General features: G+C 30.2%; 1 protein-coding gene across 1 annotated transcript in view; it reads left to right on the top strand.

The window, feature by feature from the left end:
- Positions 1-16722, top strand: part of LOC145319003 (cadherin-87A-like) — a 55698-nt gene that overhangs the window by 17978 nt on the left and 20998 nt on the right. Inside the window, exons 4-6 of the mRNA XM_080160818.1 lie at positions 2938-3276; positions 6494-6891; positions 10167-10251. Of these exons, the coding sequence (XP_080016944.1) occupies positions 2938-3276; positions 6494-6891; positions 10167-10251 (822 nt within the window). The remainder of the gene's footprint in view (positions 1-2937; positions 3277-6493; positions 6892-10166; positions 10252-16722) is intronic.

The following is a 16722-nucleotide window of genomic DNA, read 5'->3' as shown; positions in this document are numbered from 1 at the left end:
ATTATTTAACTTTTTCTTTTCAATAGAGGCTTCGCCTCTAACATCTAAAGGTTTCGCCTTAATTTAATGAGGGTGTTCTACGGATTTCAAATAAGTATAAAAAATCAACCCCATTAACTTCTTTCTCTTAGAGGTTGGCAGGGGGTGTAGTCACCACCAAAATATATATGAAAAACTTTTCAGGACTTTAAGAAGCTCCAATGAAAAGGTTTAATTTGGTCAGTTTGATTATTTATCTAAATTTTTCGAGACAATTATACTATTCTTTTGTTTGCAATTAAGACATTCACCATCACTTTTCTAAAAACTAAATTTTTAACCTTTCGTAAAAAAAAACCAAATCTTCTATATAATTGTATAAGTACGTAATGAAGCATAAATAAGTTTTATACATTCAACATATCAAAGGTTCATACGATACAGAAAATATTGCATAATGTCAATTTAGTTATTTTATGATGATACCTGCTAAAAATATTATGCACTGGTAAGCAATAGCCAAAATGAACATTGCAGAAAAGGGTTGTAAGGGGAATTAAACAGCGCCCTTAAAATTAAAACTTGGAAGGTACGTTTTCCCTTTTTTCATCACCAAATGGTTTCACCCCTCCCCCCGGTAAATCACAGTGCACGCTACTGATTGAAATATTTGAAAAAGGTCAAAGATTGCCTTTTTAATCGAAAGACATTTTTTAATGATAAAAAAGTTTTTTTTTGGTTTGTTTAGTTTTTTTGGTTTGTAGGAACAATGTTTCGAGCATATAATTGTGTCCAATGGTGCGAAATAAGCTCTTAGGGTTAGGGTTAAGGCCAGTGAAGGATTAGGTTAGGTAATATCAAAGACTAAATATAAATTATACTAGGCATATAAGCCAAAAAGCTTCACATAATATCTTAATATAGACTAATGGTTACGCCCCTAGAACCTAGAGGCTCTATGTTCAACGTAGCAAAGGGATTAGAAAATAAACTAAAAACCATCCCCAATATTTTAATCAGATAATGTAATAGCCAAAAACCATCACAGGACCTATAAGCTTACTTAAAATAGAGAACCTAATCGGTTAAGGAGTTATTGAGATCTTGGGCTTTAGACAAAAAAAATCTTACTACTTTACGTAATAAGATTATATAAACAATAATCAAGGTAATAGGATATGTTCAAAAAGGACTGGTAATTAGTTTGATACATCATTCTTAATGTTTCCCTTTATCAATCTTATTGAATCGATATTAAATCATACATTTTTTATAAATGTCCATTCAACCATTTGTGAAATTATAAATCTATATACATTTTTGGTCCATGTTCCAATCCTTTATATTCTTTTGGGTTTAATCCTTATTATTTAAACACCAAATGTATAATCTAACCCAGGGACCAGGGAATTAGTAAATTTTACATATTAAAGGTTTTCATTTTTGTTCAATATATAATAGATATCTTAGCGATAACCTACTTTGTCTGTTTCCACAGGGAGGGAAGAGACATTGTAACTGTAAATTACACTGGTGCCCAAAGTTTTATAACCTAATCATCATATTTGTTGGCTCACAAACTTTGGGTACTTAATGGAATCTTGAATGGTTGGTTCCAAAAAACTTGTGTCCAGACTTTTCAACTAATTACATAAAGAATATATAAAGATGTACATTGTACATCAATTATTGTACATTGTCTTATCATTGTCTGCATAACTGTGGTTTATTTGCAAGCTTCGCTACTTATGGGTTTATCATCCTTCTTCTTTTTTTTAGAAACATCACTTTTTCCCTGACAAAATTTATTCTAACCACTTAAATAAAGACTCTGAATAAGCAATTTGAAAAGAGGTATTGGTTGGGAGAATTAATTTGGAAATTTAAATATTTTTAGGTTTTATCAAACAATAAAAAACAAGGAAGACAGCATCCATAAATATGTTTTATAGTTATGTAGATAGTATTCCAACGTTTGCTAAATATAATTCATGTAAAAATCTTGATGTTAAACTTATTGATTTTTCCTTTTTTACTAGCTTTTAGATTTAGTCTTAGTTGTCATGATTATCAAATTTCTTTCTTCCTTGATTCAATTGTTGATCTTTTATGAATATTGGCATACTTATAGTTGTAATTATCCTTTCAAACATATATCTTAAATTATGTTATTTATAATTTTCAAAGTTATACTTAATTCCAAATTATATTTTTATTTAACCAATATTAGGGAGGCTTCATTTATGACCTGTGATGGTTTTAGGCTATTATACTATTAGAAATCTTGTGATTACTATTAAGCCTATCTTTCTACCACCTTCCATTTCCTAAAACTAAGGAGCACCTAGTATGCTATAAAGTAGCTTTGTTTCTAAACTATATGAATCTAATACTTCAAATTCAAAAGCAATAAGGATTAATATTATTAGTTGATGTAAAAAAAAAACAATAAAAAGTTGTATTAAAAATCAAATGAATATTTCATCAGATTTAATTCAAATAATCCCAAAAAATCAACGAAAGGTTTGCTGTACTAAAAGGTTACATACAGTGTATACTTTTATTATAAACAAAATGTGTAATACTCGCAGGTTCGCCTATTGAGGCCTCTAGGAGCGATTTATCATAGGAGGTTGGAGGTACGCTCTCCAAAAATACATTTAAACCTTACCTTATCCTTAGAGAAGCTTTTATGTGAGGGAGAACCATAACGGTCAAGCCGTTAGAGAGATCTTAAGGCACAGACATTCAGATATACACGCTGCTACTTTTGTTTGAGAATGAGTGTTTATTTATAATCTTTATCCGATTTATTTCTGCTTCATATTTATAATAGAAAATAAATATTTTGCCTTTCAGATATATATTAGTTCCTAGAACACTTTTCAGTTAAAATTAAAAAGATTTTCATTTTCAATTTAAAACTTATTTGGTCTTCTAATTATTTTTTTTCTTAAGGCCCAAGACGTTGACCTCGTGGGAGACATTCTGGACGTACAATGTCTGCCCCCAGACGATGAAACCGCTCCCGACCTCTGCGACTACTTCGAGATCGTGCCGCGAGACCGCGACACTGATATCGACATGTTCCGCGGCTCCATAGTCCTCAGCCGTCCGTTTGACTACCGCCAACGTCAAATTTACCAGATCAAATTGGGCGTGTTTGACGGCCGGTTCAACGATACGGCGGAAGTGGTGTTTACTATTATTGATGTGCAGAATTCGCCGCCGATTTTTGAGGGATCGCTGACCGGCGTGGCGAATGAGGACGATCCGGTTGGTTCCGTTATTATGAAGGTAAGTCTTTTTTTTGGACATACAGACTTATACTTCTTGATTGAAGAAAAAGTATGGTTCTATAGATTAGATATTATGGTACTTTTACTTAGCAAGTACATACGATCACGAGTTATTAATTCGAATTAAAATTGGTCTGATTAAAGTAGTTAAATATAAGACCAACAGTAAAAAGGAGATATTAATTTAGTTAATTTGTTCAAATCTTTGCCATTGTTATTAGTAATCGTTATTGTTTAAATTAAGAAGAAAAAAGAACTATTATATAGATAATAGAAATGATAAATTAATTCTTATTACTATAACAATTAAACTATTATTATTTTAAATGTTGAGAAAAATTATGATAAATTATCTTGTAAGACAAATTTAAAAACACATGTTTTCACGTGGTGAGATATCCCTTCCCACAAAACCAATTAGATATAATCGCCAATATCCTATAAGGTTAAAGAGTAGGTTTTCTTTGTCTGTTCGTTAAAATCTCGCTATCCATTATCCCGATTAAGTTCTCAATTTTTGGGAAGCTTTCAATAGATTCTGGGATTAGTATATCCTATTTAGTTTTCAAATTTAATCGCATCAACGCCAAAACATCTTTATCATTATTAAAGGCATTGATAACCAAATCAGATGAGAAAAGAACATATAATCGCAATCGCGATCTATGAATTCACAATAGCAAAATATTAGGGTAAACAATGTGTATTTTTCGTTTCTAATATTCTGATTTTTTCGAAGCCTTTCCATAATTTTACGAAAAATTAGTCAATAATGATATAAATACTTTGATTATTTAAGATAATTGACATTTTTATATCCTTTAAAAACATTTATCAATTTCTTCTGATTTTGACAGTTTTATCAATTTGCTCTGATGATATTTAGGTGGAAATTTTGGTATACCGTTTACTCTAGTTTAAATAAAGTGAAACCATAGCACGTAAATAAGTGGTTAGTTAAAATGTTAAAAATTAAAGCAGTAAAAAACATTGTTTTAGATTTATTATGTATTTATTTATTTAATTTTAAGAAATAATGGAAAATCTGAAAAAAATCAAAATGTGGAACATCATTGAAGTTTTCTTAAAATATTTAAAGATATTCAAGACAGACATTTTTTTCTAAACTTTCTAATTAGTTAACAGATGAAAATAATAAATTATAGGATAGCTGTTATTGAATTTGAAAAAAAAATACATTTGAATGAAAAAATACCACAATTAAGTTGAAGTTTTCACACTAGCTTATAATGAGCGCAAACACTATATAGTTGGTCTCAAAAATGTATTACATAGCTTGGTAACTGGTAACGTGTCGGCTTGCTGTTGGTTAGTTGTCGGGTTCAGGTCTAGACCATATCGTGTAATACTAGAGAAGTTAAAAATGGTACATACCGCTTTTATGTCAGGCTCATGTCATCAATAGTAGTTATGTATAATTCCTTGGCCCATAAACAAGCGCAACTCATTACCTTCTACATACTTCATAAATGTCGTGCAATCAAAGGGTTGGTTGTCTGTTGGGGTTACCCTATGCCCTTTGGGTGCAATTAATAGAATATTTGTTTCTGTTTTGTTGTTGCGCTTATGGATGAAATTGTCCCTGTTTTCATTTATTTCCCAGATTTTAAACAAATACTACAGTTGAGTTTTTTAGGATACTTTCGAATTATGTCTTTTCTAATAGATTTAAAAATTTTAAAAGTTAACAAAAGGAAAATAATTGTTAATTTTGTTTACTGGCAGCTACGCCCCTAGAGGCCTCCAGGGACATTTGAAATTGAGGAGCAGTTGAGCCCCCTCAATCCCAATTTCAATTTTAATTTCTTAAAAAGTAAAATACGTTATAAAGTTCTCCAGGACCTATTAGAAGCCACACATTAAAACACTTTAAAGCAGTTAGCGAGATCCTTTGTTACACACTGACAGACACAGATCCTGTTACTTTTGTATAAGGATTACTTATTGATATATTAAACAACATAATGTTCTATTAACTGTAAAGCTTCCTTTTTAAAAAGTGAAAATTATTGTATTTTTTTATTTGATAGTCAAACTTATTTATTAATGTATTTCTTAGGGGAAATTGCATTTTATTTTTAATTTTTTGCAATAAGAATAAGTATAGGATTAGGTAATTAAAAGAATGGATAGGTTAAGAATTAAGAATATTTGTGAAAATCTCTGAAATTAATGATTAACTAATGAATCAGTCCTGATTTCATGCTTAACGAAGAACTAATACTGAGATAATTGTGTGTTCAAATGCAATTGTTCTTACAATAACACACAAACAATATTACATACTAGTGGCTTAGCCTCCTAGCTTCTAGAGGATCTGCATTCGAAGGTGAGAGAAAGGTCCGGAAAATAACCTAAAACCATCCTCATAAGAGTTACCCTAAAATATCTTTTTACACGCCAAAAAAAAAACTTTTTGACAGATATTGTAGAAAATTTTTAAATCTTTTGTAAAGTAAACTCATGTTTACTACAATAAATAACATTAACTATATTTTACTAATTAATCAAATGCTTCAAAGCTTAGCGGGGAGTGTTTTGAAATAATAAAACCTTTCTTGCAATAATTCAATTTTTTGATACTTTGTAAGAACACTTTTGTGTGTCTGAAATGCAACTGACTTCCCCTTCGTTAATTTTGATGTACGTGAGACTTTTTATTTAAAGGGAGAAAAATGGTTGCTTACAATTAATATCTTTTACTAACGGTATTTTTAAATAATTTACATAGGGAAATTTTGTTAAGATTTATAACTTTGTAACTGCTGATCATTGCTGTCTTATTTCTTTATTATATGGTTTTCTTCTTAGTGAAAATTATGAATTTCTACAACTAAAAAAAATTATCATTAATTTGCTTTTTTTAGTCTTAAATTTTAGTCTATGGCAGTATTTTGTCTTTTTGTTGGGTCTGATTTCATATTTAATACATTGTTAGTCTCCCTTCTCATCCGAATTTTCTCGAGTGTGTTTGTTTTTTTCTTTAGGTTAGGTTAGGTTATATTGCTTACAACATATGCCCTCAGAGGCAAGGAGTAGTAAAACTAACCACCCTCACTTATTTGTATTTTATTTTAAATAAAAAGAGATGGTTTTGTGCACCTAAGGCACGTTAAGGGAAAACATCCCTTTTATATCATTTTTTAAATAAAGAGGTGCAAGTTTTCATAAAAAATAATCTTATTGTATTTTAGGTAACTGCAAAGGACGGTGATACCGGACGTCCGCGGCGAATCATCTACGAGCTGCTGGACAATCCGCAGGAGTATTTCTCTGTCGACATCAACACTGGCGAAATCCGCATAGACAAACCGTTGGACCGCGAGGCTTTAGCCGCATCCAGCGGTGTGCTAAATCTGCGCGTCCGCGCCAGCGAATTGATCAACGGTCAACCGGGAACTGATGATCTATCCTCAACAACTGCCGAAGTAACCATTACGATTCGCGACGTTAACGATGAGGCGCCAAAGTTTAACCAGCCCGAATATCGAGTTTCTATCCCCGAGAATGTACCATTTGGCACACCACTGGTTAATTTAAACATGGAGGTCAAGGACTCGGATACAGGCACCAATTCTGTCTTCAGTTTAAGGTAGGTTAATTTTGTATTTGCGTCGCTACTAATTATTTTCTGTATAAATGTAGATATAATTGCGGGGGGGGGGGTTATTCACCAATCTTTAATAAATAAGGGGGGTAGAAGAACCCCTACTCCCCTCTTAATCCCACTGGCAAAACCGTGTGCGCTCTACTGATTGGGATGTAATAATGTAATGCACCTTTTATATTTTGTTAGGAATAAGTTAAGAAACTAACCATAGGATGGAATGTTGACAAACTCATAAATTTTTATCCTTCTTTAGTTGATTCTATATTCCTCCTTATAAAAATCTTGCAATGCATGCTGTCATTCTTGTTTGATATAAATCTAAAAATGCCTCATTCATTTATGAGAGCATGAGTGTATAAAAATGAAAAGGATTAATTTTTTTGGAGAAAAGGACAGTAAAGTGAATTAAAAAAAGAAAAAGTGCCATGCAGATAAAGTTCCATCTAGAAAATAAAAATTAATACTTTAAAGTTTAGAATTCAACCCATAAGAGATTAAGTCTAATGAATTAGGCTACCTAAACCTGTGTCTAAAGTGGTCTAGGTCTTACATTTTTTGTTGTCTTGCATTTACTAATCCTTTAATTCCTGGTTAATGCACAAATCTATTGGTCACGCATAAGACTCATTTTTATAGCAACACAGCTACTCCACAACTAAGGTAGGTATGTCTGACTTTCATTCAGCAATTGTTAAATAAGTTAACATTGCCTTTGCAGTCACTGGAGAACGTCTTAATAAAAAATATCTATATAGTCTAGATTTTTAATTGTTTACATAAGCTTGGATATAATTAAACAGTGTCTATGCAGCCTATATTTATACAGTATTTACGCTGGTTCCTTATTAACCAAAAGATTTTATCAATGATTACTTTTTATTTATTTACTATTTTTTTCAAGCTCCGCTACTTAAATATAATTGACCTTGTAATTTTTCCTAAGCATCATTCTTTTTATCCTTTTTACACGATTTTTTTCCTCGTAGGAGACATACATAGAGTATAAGTGCTCTTGAACTTTAGAACAAGGACAATTATATCAATAAGTAGCAACACAATAACAAGCTAGAATAAATGGTCTTAATTTTTAAAGAATGACTATTATATCCAAAAATATCGCATCTATAACAAACTATAGTATTTGCTCCTAAACTAAAGAAGGACTTTTATGTCCATAATTAGCGAAGCAATAACAAGCTATAGTATGTGCTTCTGAACTATAATTGTGTTCATAGGCAGTACATAACTAGTCAACGTTTCTTATAATATCATTAAAAAACTTAAATGAGAAATTAAATAATTTAGGACACAATAATTGACGGACAGACATAAACATAAAGTAGCATTAAACTAAAATAATAAGTAACAGCCCTCTTCTATAATTCTCATAAATTGGTAGAATTTTAAATTCAGATTGATTTTAGAATACTTTTCCCATAAAAATTCGTGATTCTCAAATTTCTACGACAAACCCCTTAAGTTATTAAATCAAAATTATAAGCATTAAATTAAGATTTTGACCTTCAGGTTGTGATTAATATTATGTACACATATCGCAATATATTCCTAGCGATGCTATTCTATAACAAGAATATGTCCATCCGTCTTAATGTTATAGAAATTTAAGTTATGGTTCTTGTTTATTAGAGCACTTCAGAAATAAGAGGTATCCTTTCTGAAATCGTTCTTTAAGTTAAATTTACCCTACTATCTCTGTATAACATACTAGCGGCTACGCCCCTAGAGGCCTCTAGGGACACTTAAGAATGGGGAAGTTGAATTCCAAAACCCATTTTTAAAAATTTAGTTTACAAAAAAAAGTAAAAAAAAAATTGGGGGTGGGGGGCTGATTTTTTTTTCTAAGAGCGATTACTCTTGGGAGGGTGGTTGTACCCTCCCCCAAAATAGTTATAAACCTTCCCGGGAACTATGAGAAGCTACCCTGTTAAGGAGAACCCGATCAGTTCAGTGGTTAGCGAGATCCTTCGGTACAGACAAAAAAGCTTATTACTTTATATATTAGGAGGAGGATTGTTAATATATTAATGATTTTGCCTTAAAATAACTAATACTAATGAATTTAAAAATCAAGATACAGTTAATTTTATTTAAGTTTGTTAATTGTTTTACATGATATTACCTTTTTAATTAAAAGTTTAATATAAGGCTTCTTATCAAACTGTCTTTTACCATGACTATATCAGTCTTTTTGGTTGAGTAGTTAGTGTGCTATTACTTTCGCAAAATATATTATGAAATTACTAAAACCGCAAATTATTACTGTAGCAAAATCTTCCTCTTTTCTTGTGTTTCTCTCTCATTATTAACCTAATCTTTAAATTATTGGTGATTTCACTCAATCCTTTTTCTTAATCAACGAATTCCCCCTCCCTCCTTCTTATTTTGTTAATGTTAAATGAAATGTACTTTGGGGCGTGAACAGCAATTTAACAGGGGAGTGTGAAAACATAAGGGGGCGAAAATTGGAAAGTCGTGTCATTAAGGGGGTTGTTGACACCCCATGCGGCACGACACAGGGGTGAACCATGCTATTTCTTTACCTACGGGCTAATGATCCCGCGCGGATCTTCTTAACTTCATTTTACATAAATTCCATTAAGCATAAATGATACACTATTAAAAATCTAGTTTGACGTCTCAATATAATATGAATTTATTTGCTGTTTTGCCTTTTATTTGAAATTAGAATATACATACAATATGACAATAAGCGGAAGTGATCGCAAACCATAATTTCTAAATTGTTTATTACTTCCTTATTAAAAAATCTGATATCTTTAAGATAAACAGATTTAAGTTTATGACATATTGTAACATATATCCTGATTCAAAGTAATAGGAGGTATTTATGTCTGCCTGTTTGTCCATACATACTTGTTTAATTGACTACATTTTTTTAGAACATTTATATATGTTTTGTTTCCATTTTCAGAGGAGCATTTTTGTATGGTTTATCTCATCTCCTAGTAACATATCATAACGGCAAAGTGCCTTATATTTGCAAAAAGAAACAATAGCTAATGAAAAATGGAAACATGTTTAAGATTATAATGAATTTATGGGGAATTGATTTAGACAAAATTAAGTAAAATGTAACACCATGCAGAAGTGATGGTAAACCATTTTGTCAAACTATTTTGCGCTTATTTATATTTAAGTATGTTTACTTTAACCTTTCCTCGATTTTCTAGCTTAGAACCATTCTTTACTGATTATACTAATTAATTGTAATTTAGGTTGGAGGACCCATCTGGGAAATTTAGCATTGATCCTGTGAAAGCTGTTGGACATACAGCGGTCAGCATTAAAGTTAACAGCAAGGTAATTTACTTTTGTCCATTTTTAGTAGATATATTATATAAGCTTAAAATATCCGTCTTTCTGAATTTTTTTTCTTGGATATCAGTCCACTGTCCTCTCCCTTACTGTTAAATAAAAATTTGTATTGCTTAGAGTCGGAAAAGATAAAGCAAAATAGGTCAAATCTTTAGATTATATTTTCTTCAAAATTAGACATTTTAATTAACTTTCTTTTAAAGAAAGAAAAAGCATTGTTTAAATAACCATGTCACAGAACTATTTCAACAAATTAAATCCATTTCCCATACAAATAAACAAAACAAACAGTGCTACTTCATACAAGCGGAAATATAAATCGTCCAAAACTGAAGGTTGGCTAAATATAATTTTTTTGTGATTTTTAGTAAATAAGTATCTCTAATTTTATTAAATTTGTTTGTTTGTATGTATATAGGTTAATATTTAATGTAAATTTAATCCAAATGTTTTTGCGCCACTAATGAATTTATAGTTGTAGATTTTGCTATATATCAACATTGTCTGTATTGTATAAACACAAAAGAAAAAGTTTAATAATTTTTGGTATTTGCAAAGTATGATATCAAAGTAGAAGTAGGTTTCAAGTTGTAAAGATTAAGTCTGTAATAATTTTAAAGATGGCATGTATATGGAAACCATCCCTCCGGCGCTCTCCTCAACTTTACCTAACCTAACATAGAGGATGCATAATACTTTTTTTCAAAGTTAGCTAGACTTTTAGAGCAATCTTTTTTTTACAATATCTAAATTTAACTACTTTTACTTGTTATACTTTGATATATGTCATTTCTTAATGCATAAGATATGTGGTCGGTTTTCTGGAGTTTTATTTTGATACAAACCAAATCTACAAAAAAAATTATTTATCTTATACCTATATCTTCTCCAAGTTAAACTTTAATTGTGTTATTATTGTAAGTATTTATATAAGTACACTAATATAAAAAAGTGCCTAAAATTCTTGCAGTATTCTCTCCAAAAATAAAATATAGTAAGGTTTTTGGTTTGTCCACCAATATCCCTTGAGAACATAAGTAGCTTAAGATTAATGAACCTCAACACGTCTGGTAAGGTGATATAATGACATTACTTGCCAAAAGATGTAAAGTTGATGCGCTACATAAAAATAGTTTCCGTGTTATATGATTTTGATTAGCCTTTGACCTTGATATACTTACAATATGATTCTAAATTAGAACAAGGATGACTATATACATACATATACATACATAGAATTAAATAGAATAAAGACTGACATTAAATCTCATTCTTCAATTGTTCAACCCTTCCCTCATAATGAATAATGTTATAATGCTACCCAATTTTTTAAACCTGATATTATTGTGTCATGTTAGTATAAATACTAGTAAGGATGTTATATATGTTGGTATTATAACCAATTATAAGTTTACTTTAGAGGCATACTTATCCTATATACAGCTTTTTTAAAGGGATTTTTTGATATAATAACAGCAACTATTGAGGATCTGACGTAGTGTTGAATTAACAAAGTAAACTGTATATTAGCTGCGCTACTGAAATGCAGCAATAAACGTTTTGGCAACATATTGAAGGAAGAGAAATTGGAACAAATTTATCAAATTTTAATCTTTTTTATCCCATTTCACCAAAATTCTCCAAGAATAAATGGATAAAAGGATGTAAACTTTTCTTTTCTCTTTTTCCTACTAAATTGTGATTTTTTAAAGCTTACAATTTTCTAGCATAGGACTGAAAAATAGCCTGAAACCATTCTAAGAAATCTAAATAAAAATATAGCCTCAACCCGTGACCAATGTGAAGCTTTCCTAAAACGGAGAACTCAATCGGTTCAGAGGTTGATGAAATCATAAGCTACAGACAAAATTACCTTACTATTTTATAAATTTGGATTAGGATTGTAAAATAAAAAGGTTAAATTGAAATTTGTTCTCATCCTGAAAAATTTAAAATGAAGTTTTTCTGATGCAGTTTTTATAAAATTTATTACAATCAGACATAAGAATAGCAATAGGTTTATAAAAATTTGGTAAAGTTTAAGATTAGGGCCCTACTGATAAATAATTGATTATTCCTGCTAGCAATCATAAATGCTTTTTATCTTATTTTTCAAATAATATTCAATTTAGCAAATTTTCACAGTGAAAGAATTTAAACATGTCAATTACATGAATTTTATGCAAAACATACGAAAATTTACTTTAAAATGAATATTCACAATGCCAGCGACATTTTTCTGTTAATGCGTTAAAGTTAAACACATCAAAGATTTTGTTTAAAAAAAACCTATTATAAATTTATAATGCATAATTCTGTCTATCTATCAATATATCGATATCTGTAAATCTACCTATTCGAAAAGTTATATATAGTTTCAATTTCTTTCTGTGTAATTAACAGGCTTTCCTTAAAGTGCCTAGTCGAGCATAGAAACCCCCTTCGCCTTATTTTGAAATAAATTTAAGATTAGTTAGGTTATATTGGGTACTGGATAGCCTCGCAGAGCTAGAAGAGGGTTACAGTCTTTTTTATCAATATGTTTATATCTTTATCAATTTTAAAGCATAGTTTTAATATTCTTTTTAACCATCTGTCTATCAATGTATCTATCTATCCATCTATCTATTTATCTGAAAGGGTATAGTTTTAGCATTCCTGAGTTAATTAAGAATAAGATCCAGAAAGTTATAATTATATCTTCACCTTCTCGTATCAGAAACATAGTATTAAATACATCCTAGTGAATAAAATTATGTCTTTCTCCTAATTATTTCGTCCCTGTGATAGAAGACTTAAGTTTTATTATTTGCCACTATGGCCTGATAATCCAATAAAAATGTGGTCTAATTGTTATACCCTATTTTATATTGCTTTTGACTTTTTGCATTCAGATGCATCTCTACAATTCATTCAGTCAGTAAGTAAGATTTTTACAAATGGTTATGAGGCAGTAGTAATAATTGGCTGTTCTGAAACTTAAACAAGTTCTTATGTTGACTTGGTTTAACACCATACTGAATACTGAATGGTTTGCAAGTAAACTTTTCACCAGGGTGTGGCAACTACAAATTATTTTAAAATATTTCATATCCTATTTATTTGTATGTTAGATTGCGCTAACCACTGAAGTGATTGAGTCCTCCTTTAAATAGGTCCCAAGATGGTTTTAGGCTAGAGGAGTAACCGCTGATATTTATACTAAATTAGTATGTTGTATGTGTGTCCAATATAGTTAATAATGGATATTAATTCCTATGCTGTATAAAATCCACAACCTTCTAGCCAAGAAGTGAGTTAGATTATCTCCATAGATTAAACTGATTTTTCTTGAACTTCTGCTCTTTACTTCTTCACATTTTAGTTTATTCAATGAAAATTTGTATTTTTGGTTTTCTGATGTTGTTAGGGTCAAGGCAAATTTTTTGAAGATATGTTTTTTAGAAAAATATAAAAGTTTCTTTTGTCAAAAGTTTTCATGAAAATTAATCCTGTATAGAATTATATTTGAATGCTATATGTAATCTGTTTATGAAAATATAAGTAATTATTAGATTATACCAATGTTTAAGTATAAACATTTTATTCTAGCACGATTTTTAGATTGCAACACTCAGAATTTCCTAAAATGTGCATTCAACAATACTGCTTTGTTTTCGGGAGGGTGGTTGGTTCTAGTATTGGCCTATACCTTGTAATTTCTATACAGCTTTGACTTAAACTTTAAAATTCTTTGACTCGTAAATTTATGATGCAACCTTATGGTTTGTTGTATGTCTAAAGTTACAATGAATAAAACCGTTGAGTTTTATTATTTTTAAAATGTATTTCTACGACAGGAATTGTAAGGGACAAAATTACCCCCTCTGTAATTGTATTATATAATTATTGGTGGAAAAGATTTTTTCGTTTGTACCAACCAATCAAAATTGAATAAAAGTATCCAAAGATTTTTTAGCCAATGATTGAGGAGAGGATGTGTTACTAAAACTTTTGCAACAAGCAAAACTTATAGTCGAATGTCCACTCCCTCCCTTGTGAATACCATTATGAACAAATTGGTAGAGCGATGTGTAACTAACAAAGATGCTGTAAGATAGACTCTCGCAACCAATTATTTAATTAAAATCTTCCAGTTAAAACTATGTGTAAAATAGAGCTACAATCAAGGGTAGGGAACCTATAAAAAGCAACTTAAAAAATTCATATTTTGTTTCCGTTTTGTTTAGTTAAAGTATTTTGGTCTAGAAACCTAGTTGCCTTGACCCTTGCATCTAGGGGATCGGTAGGAGAAAATGATACCAGGATTATGTATTAATGTTAACAAATAAAAATATGTTAGATTGTTCTTGCTTTGCTGCTTAAAAATAATTTTCCTTTCTACCCCTAGAAATGGTCATGAAGCATCTAATTCTTAGTTATCATCACTCTATATTTTTGAAATATCTATTACAATTTATGGGTACAAATTTACTGAATTCCAAAGAGGTGATAATTAAAAGATAGGCGTTGGAAATTTTTAACTGAAATTCCCGATGAAATATGTATATACCTTAAAAGAGGAATTTACAATTAAGTATTGTTAACGTACATGCAGAAAACAATGCACTTTGTTTCAATAATGATTTTCTTACTGCTTTGGAGTAAAGCAATTTTTTTTTATAAAAAGCCCCTCGAAAAAATAGCATGTAGTAATTTATTACCGAATGTGAAAATAATGCAACATTTAAAAAATCTCATATTTGGCTAACGAATTAAAGGCATAAAGTTGGGTCAATTTGTTTTGGTTCAGATAAGCCACCAATTTTCCAAAGCCATTTCACTCATTTCGTAGGGAAGCTTAGTATATAGAAATGTGTGTCCCTTAAAAATAGCATCACACCTCCAATTACTGTGAAGAAAAAATAGAACGGCTGAAGAATATCTATACCAATCCAGGGTTACCAATATAAGTGGATAAAGAATATGTGGATATTTTGAGATACCCACATACCCTGATCAAGGTTTATCACAGCTGGCTAATATGTCTATACCCCCCATTCAAACTCACATGCAACTTTACCCCATACCCTCCCCTGACCATGGAGGAACGCATCAACCAATATCCACATTAGCAACCTTATTTGACGACAAAAATTCACTTGTCACAATATCCACGAATTCTATATCCATTCCAATATACATAGCACTCCTTTTATTTATCCATTCATAAATACATCTATCAATTGTATCAGCAATAATCAGATAGTTTATATAGATACTAGATTGCATGAAATCTTGAACAATAAGTGATTCTAGTAGATTTGTTAGGCTATTTCATACAAACATGCTTTTCAAAGGACTGTATATCATGATTTTTTAACCCATTTTTTTAGCAAATCTTTTTATGATTGCCACTGAAGTTAGATGTTTTAAATCAATTTGCTAAAAGTTTCGTGATCAACAAGAATCTATTCTTTAATTCATTTTGTCAGTTCATATATATAGCTGCTCTTATCATTTAATAATCTTATTTTATATTCAAGAACTTCGCTATTTATAGATTTTTTCATCCTTGCTATTATACAACTTTTTATAATGAGAAAAAATTGAGTTCTCAGTCATTTGAAGCACAAAGGCCTAACCCTTCCTTTTCGGCATACTAATACATAGATCGTGACAACTGATTTAAGGCAAAGCACCCATTTCATATTAGCTACGCGCTTTCATAACAAGGATGAAAATATTCAGAAGATAATTGGTCTAACCAAGATTAAAATACATTCCTTAAAAATCACGAAACTTGCGCTATGACTGTAATTAGAGAAAGATAGCCAAATCCTATAAAATTTTCTTAAGTTAGCCTAACAGAAGTTTGAGTAAGTCTTACGTATTCCTTTAATCTATGTAAGGCTAAGGAAACCCTAACTACTAGGCTAGCCTAAGAAAACTTAAAGAATTTGGTCCAGTAACTAGTAACAGCATCTAAAAATAATTTCAAATTAAAATAAGAGATAACAGAATAAATAACCCTGTTTAAAATTGCCATCTATTGCCTTTTTTTATAGGCATTATTAGGAACTTCGCTTTTTTGACTATGGAATACAATTCACAAAACACATAAAATTTATTTTAGAGTAGCTGTGCTACTTATAAGAATGTGTTTTGTGTTTTGAAGCATATAACTCTCATTTTATTTAAATTCGGGGTTAGAGATACATATTCAATTCATACAACAATTATAAATAAAATTTTATTGAATTTAAAAGTGATAGATTACACTGTGCCACTATGTAATGAAGGCATAAAAAGGCATGAACCTTTTCATGATAAATTATTTGGAAGGATCGAGTTTACTTCAATGTATATTTGTAATTCTTTAGGTTTGAAGACTTTTTATAAACAGATTATTTTTCTCTGTTACTTTTTTATTTTTATTATTTGTTTGTTTTTTATATAATGGAATATAAAATTGCA

This window comes from Acartia tonsa, chromosome 5 (assembly GCF_053477335.1).
Source record: "Acartia tonsa isolate MP-2025a chromosome 5, ASM5347733v1, whole genome shotgun sequence".
Classification (NCBI taxonomy): domain Eukaryota; kingdom Metazoa; phylum Arthropoda; class Copepoda; order Calanoida; family Acartiidae; genus Acartia; species Acartia tonsa.
This window is presented reverse-complemented; position numbering and strand designations above follow the sequence as displayed.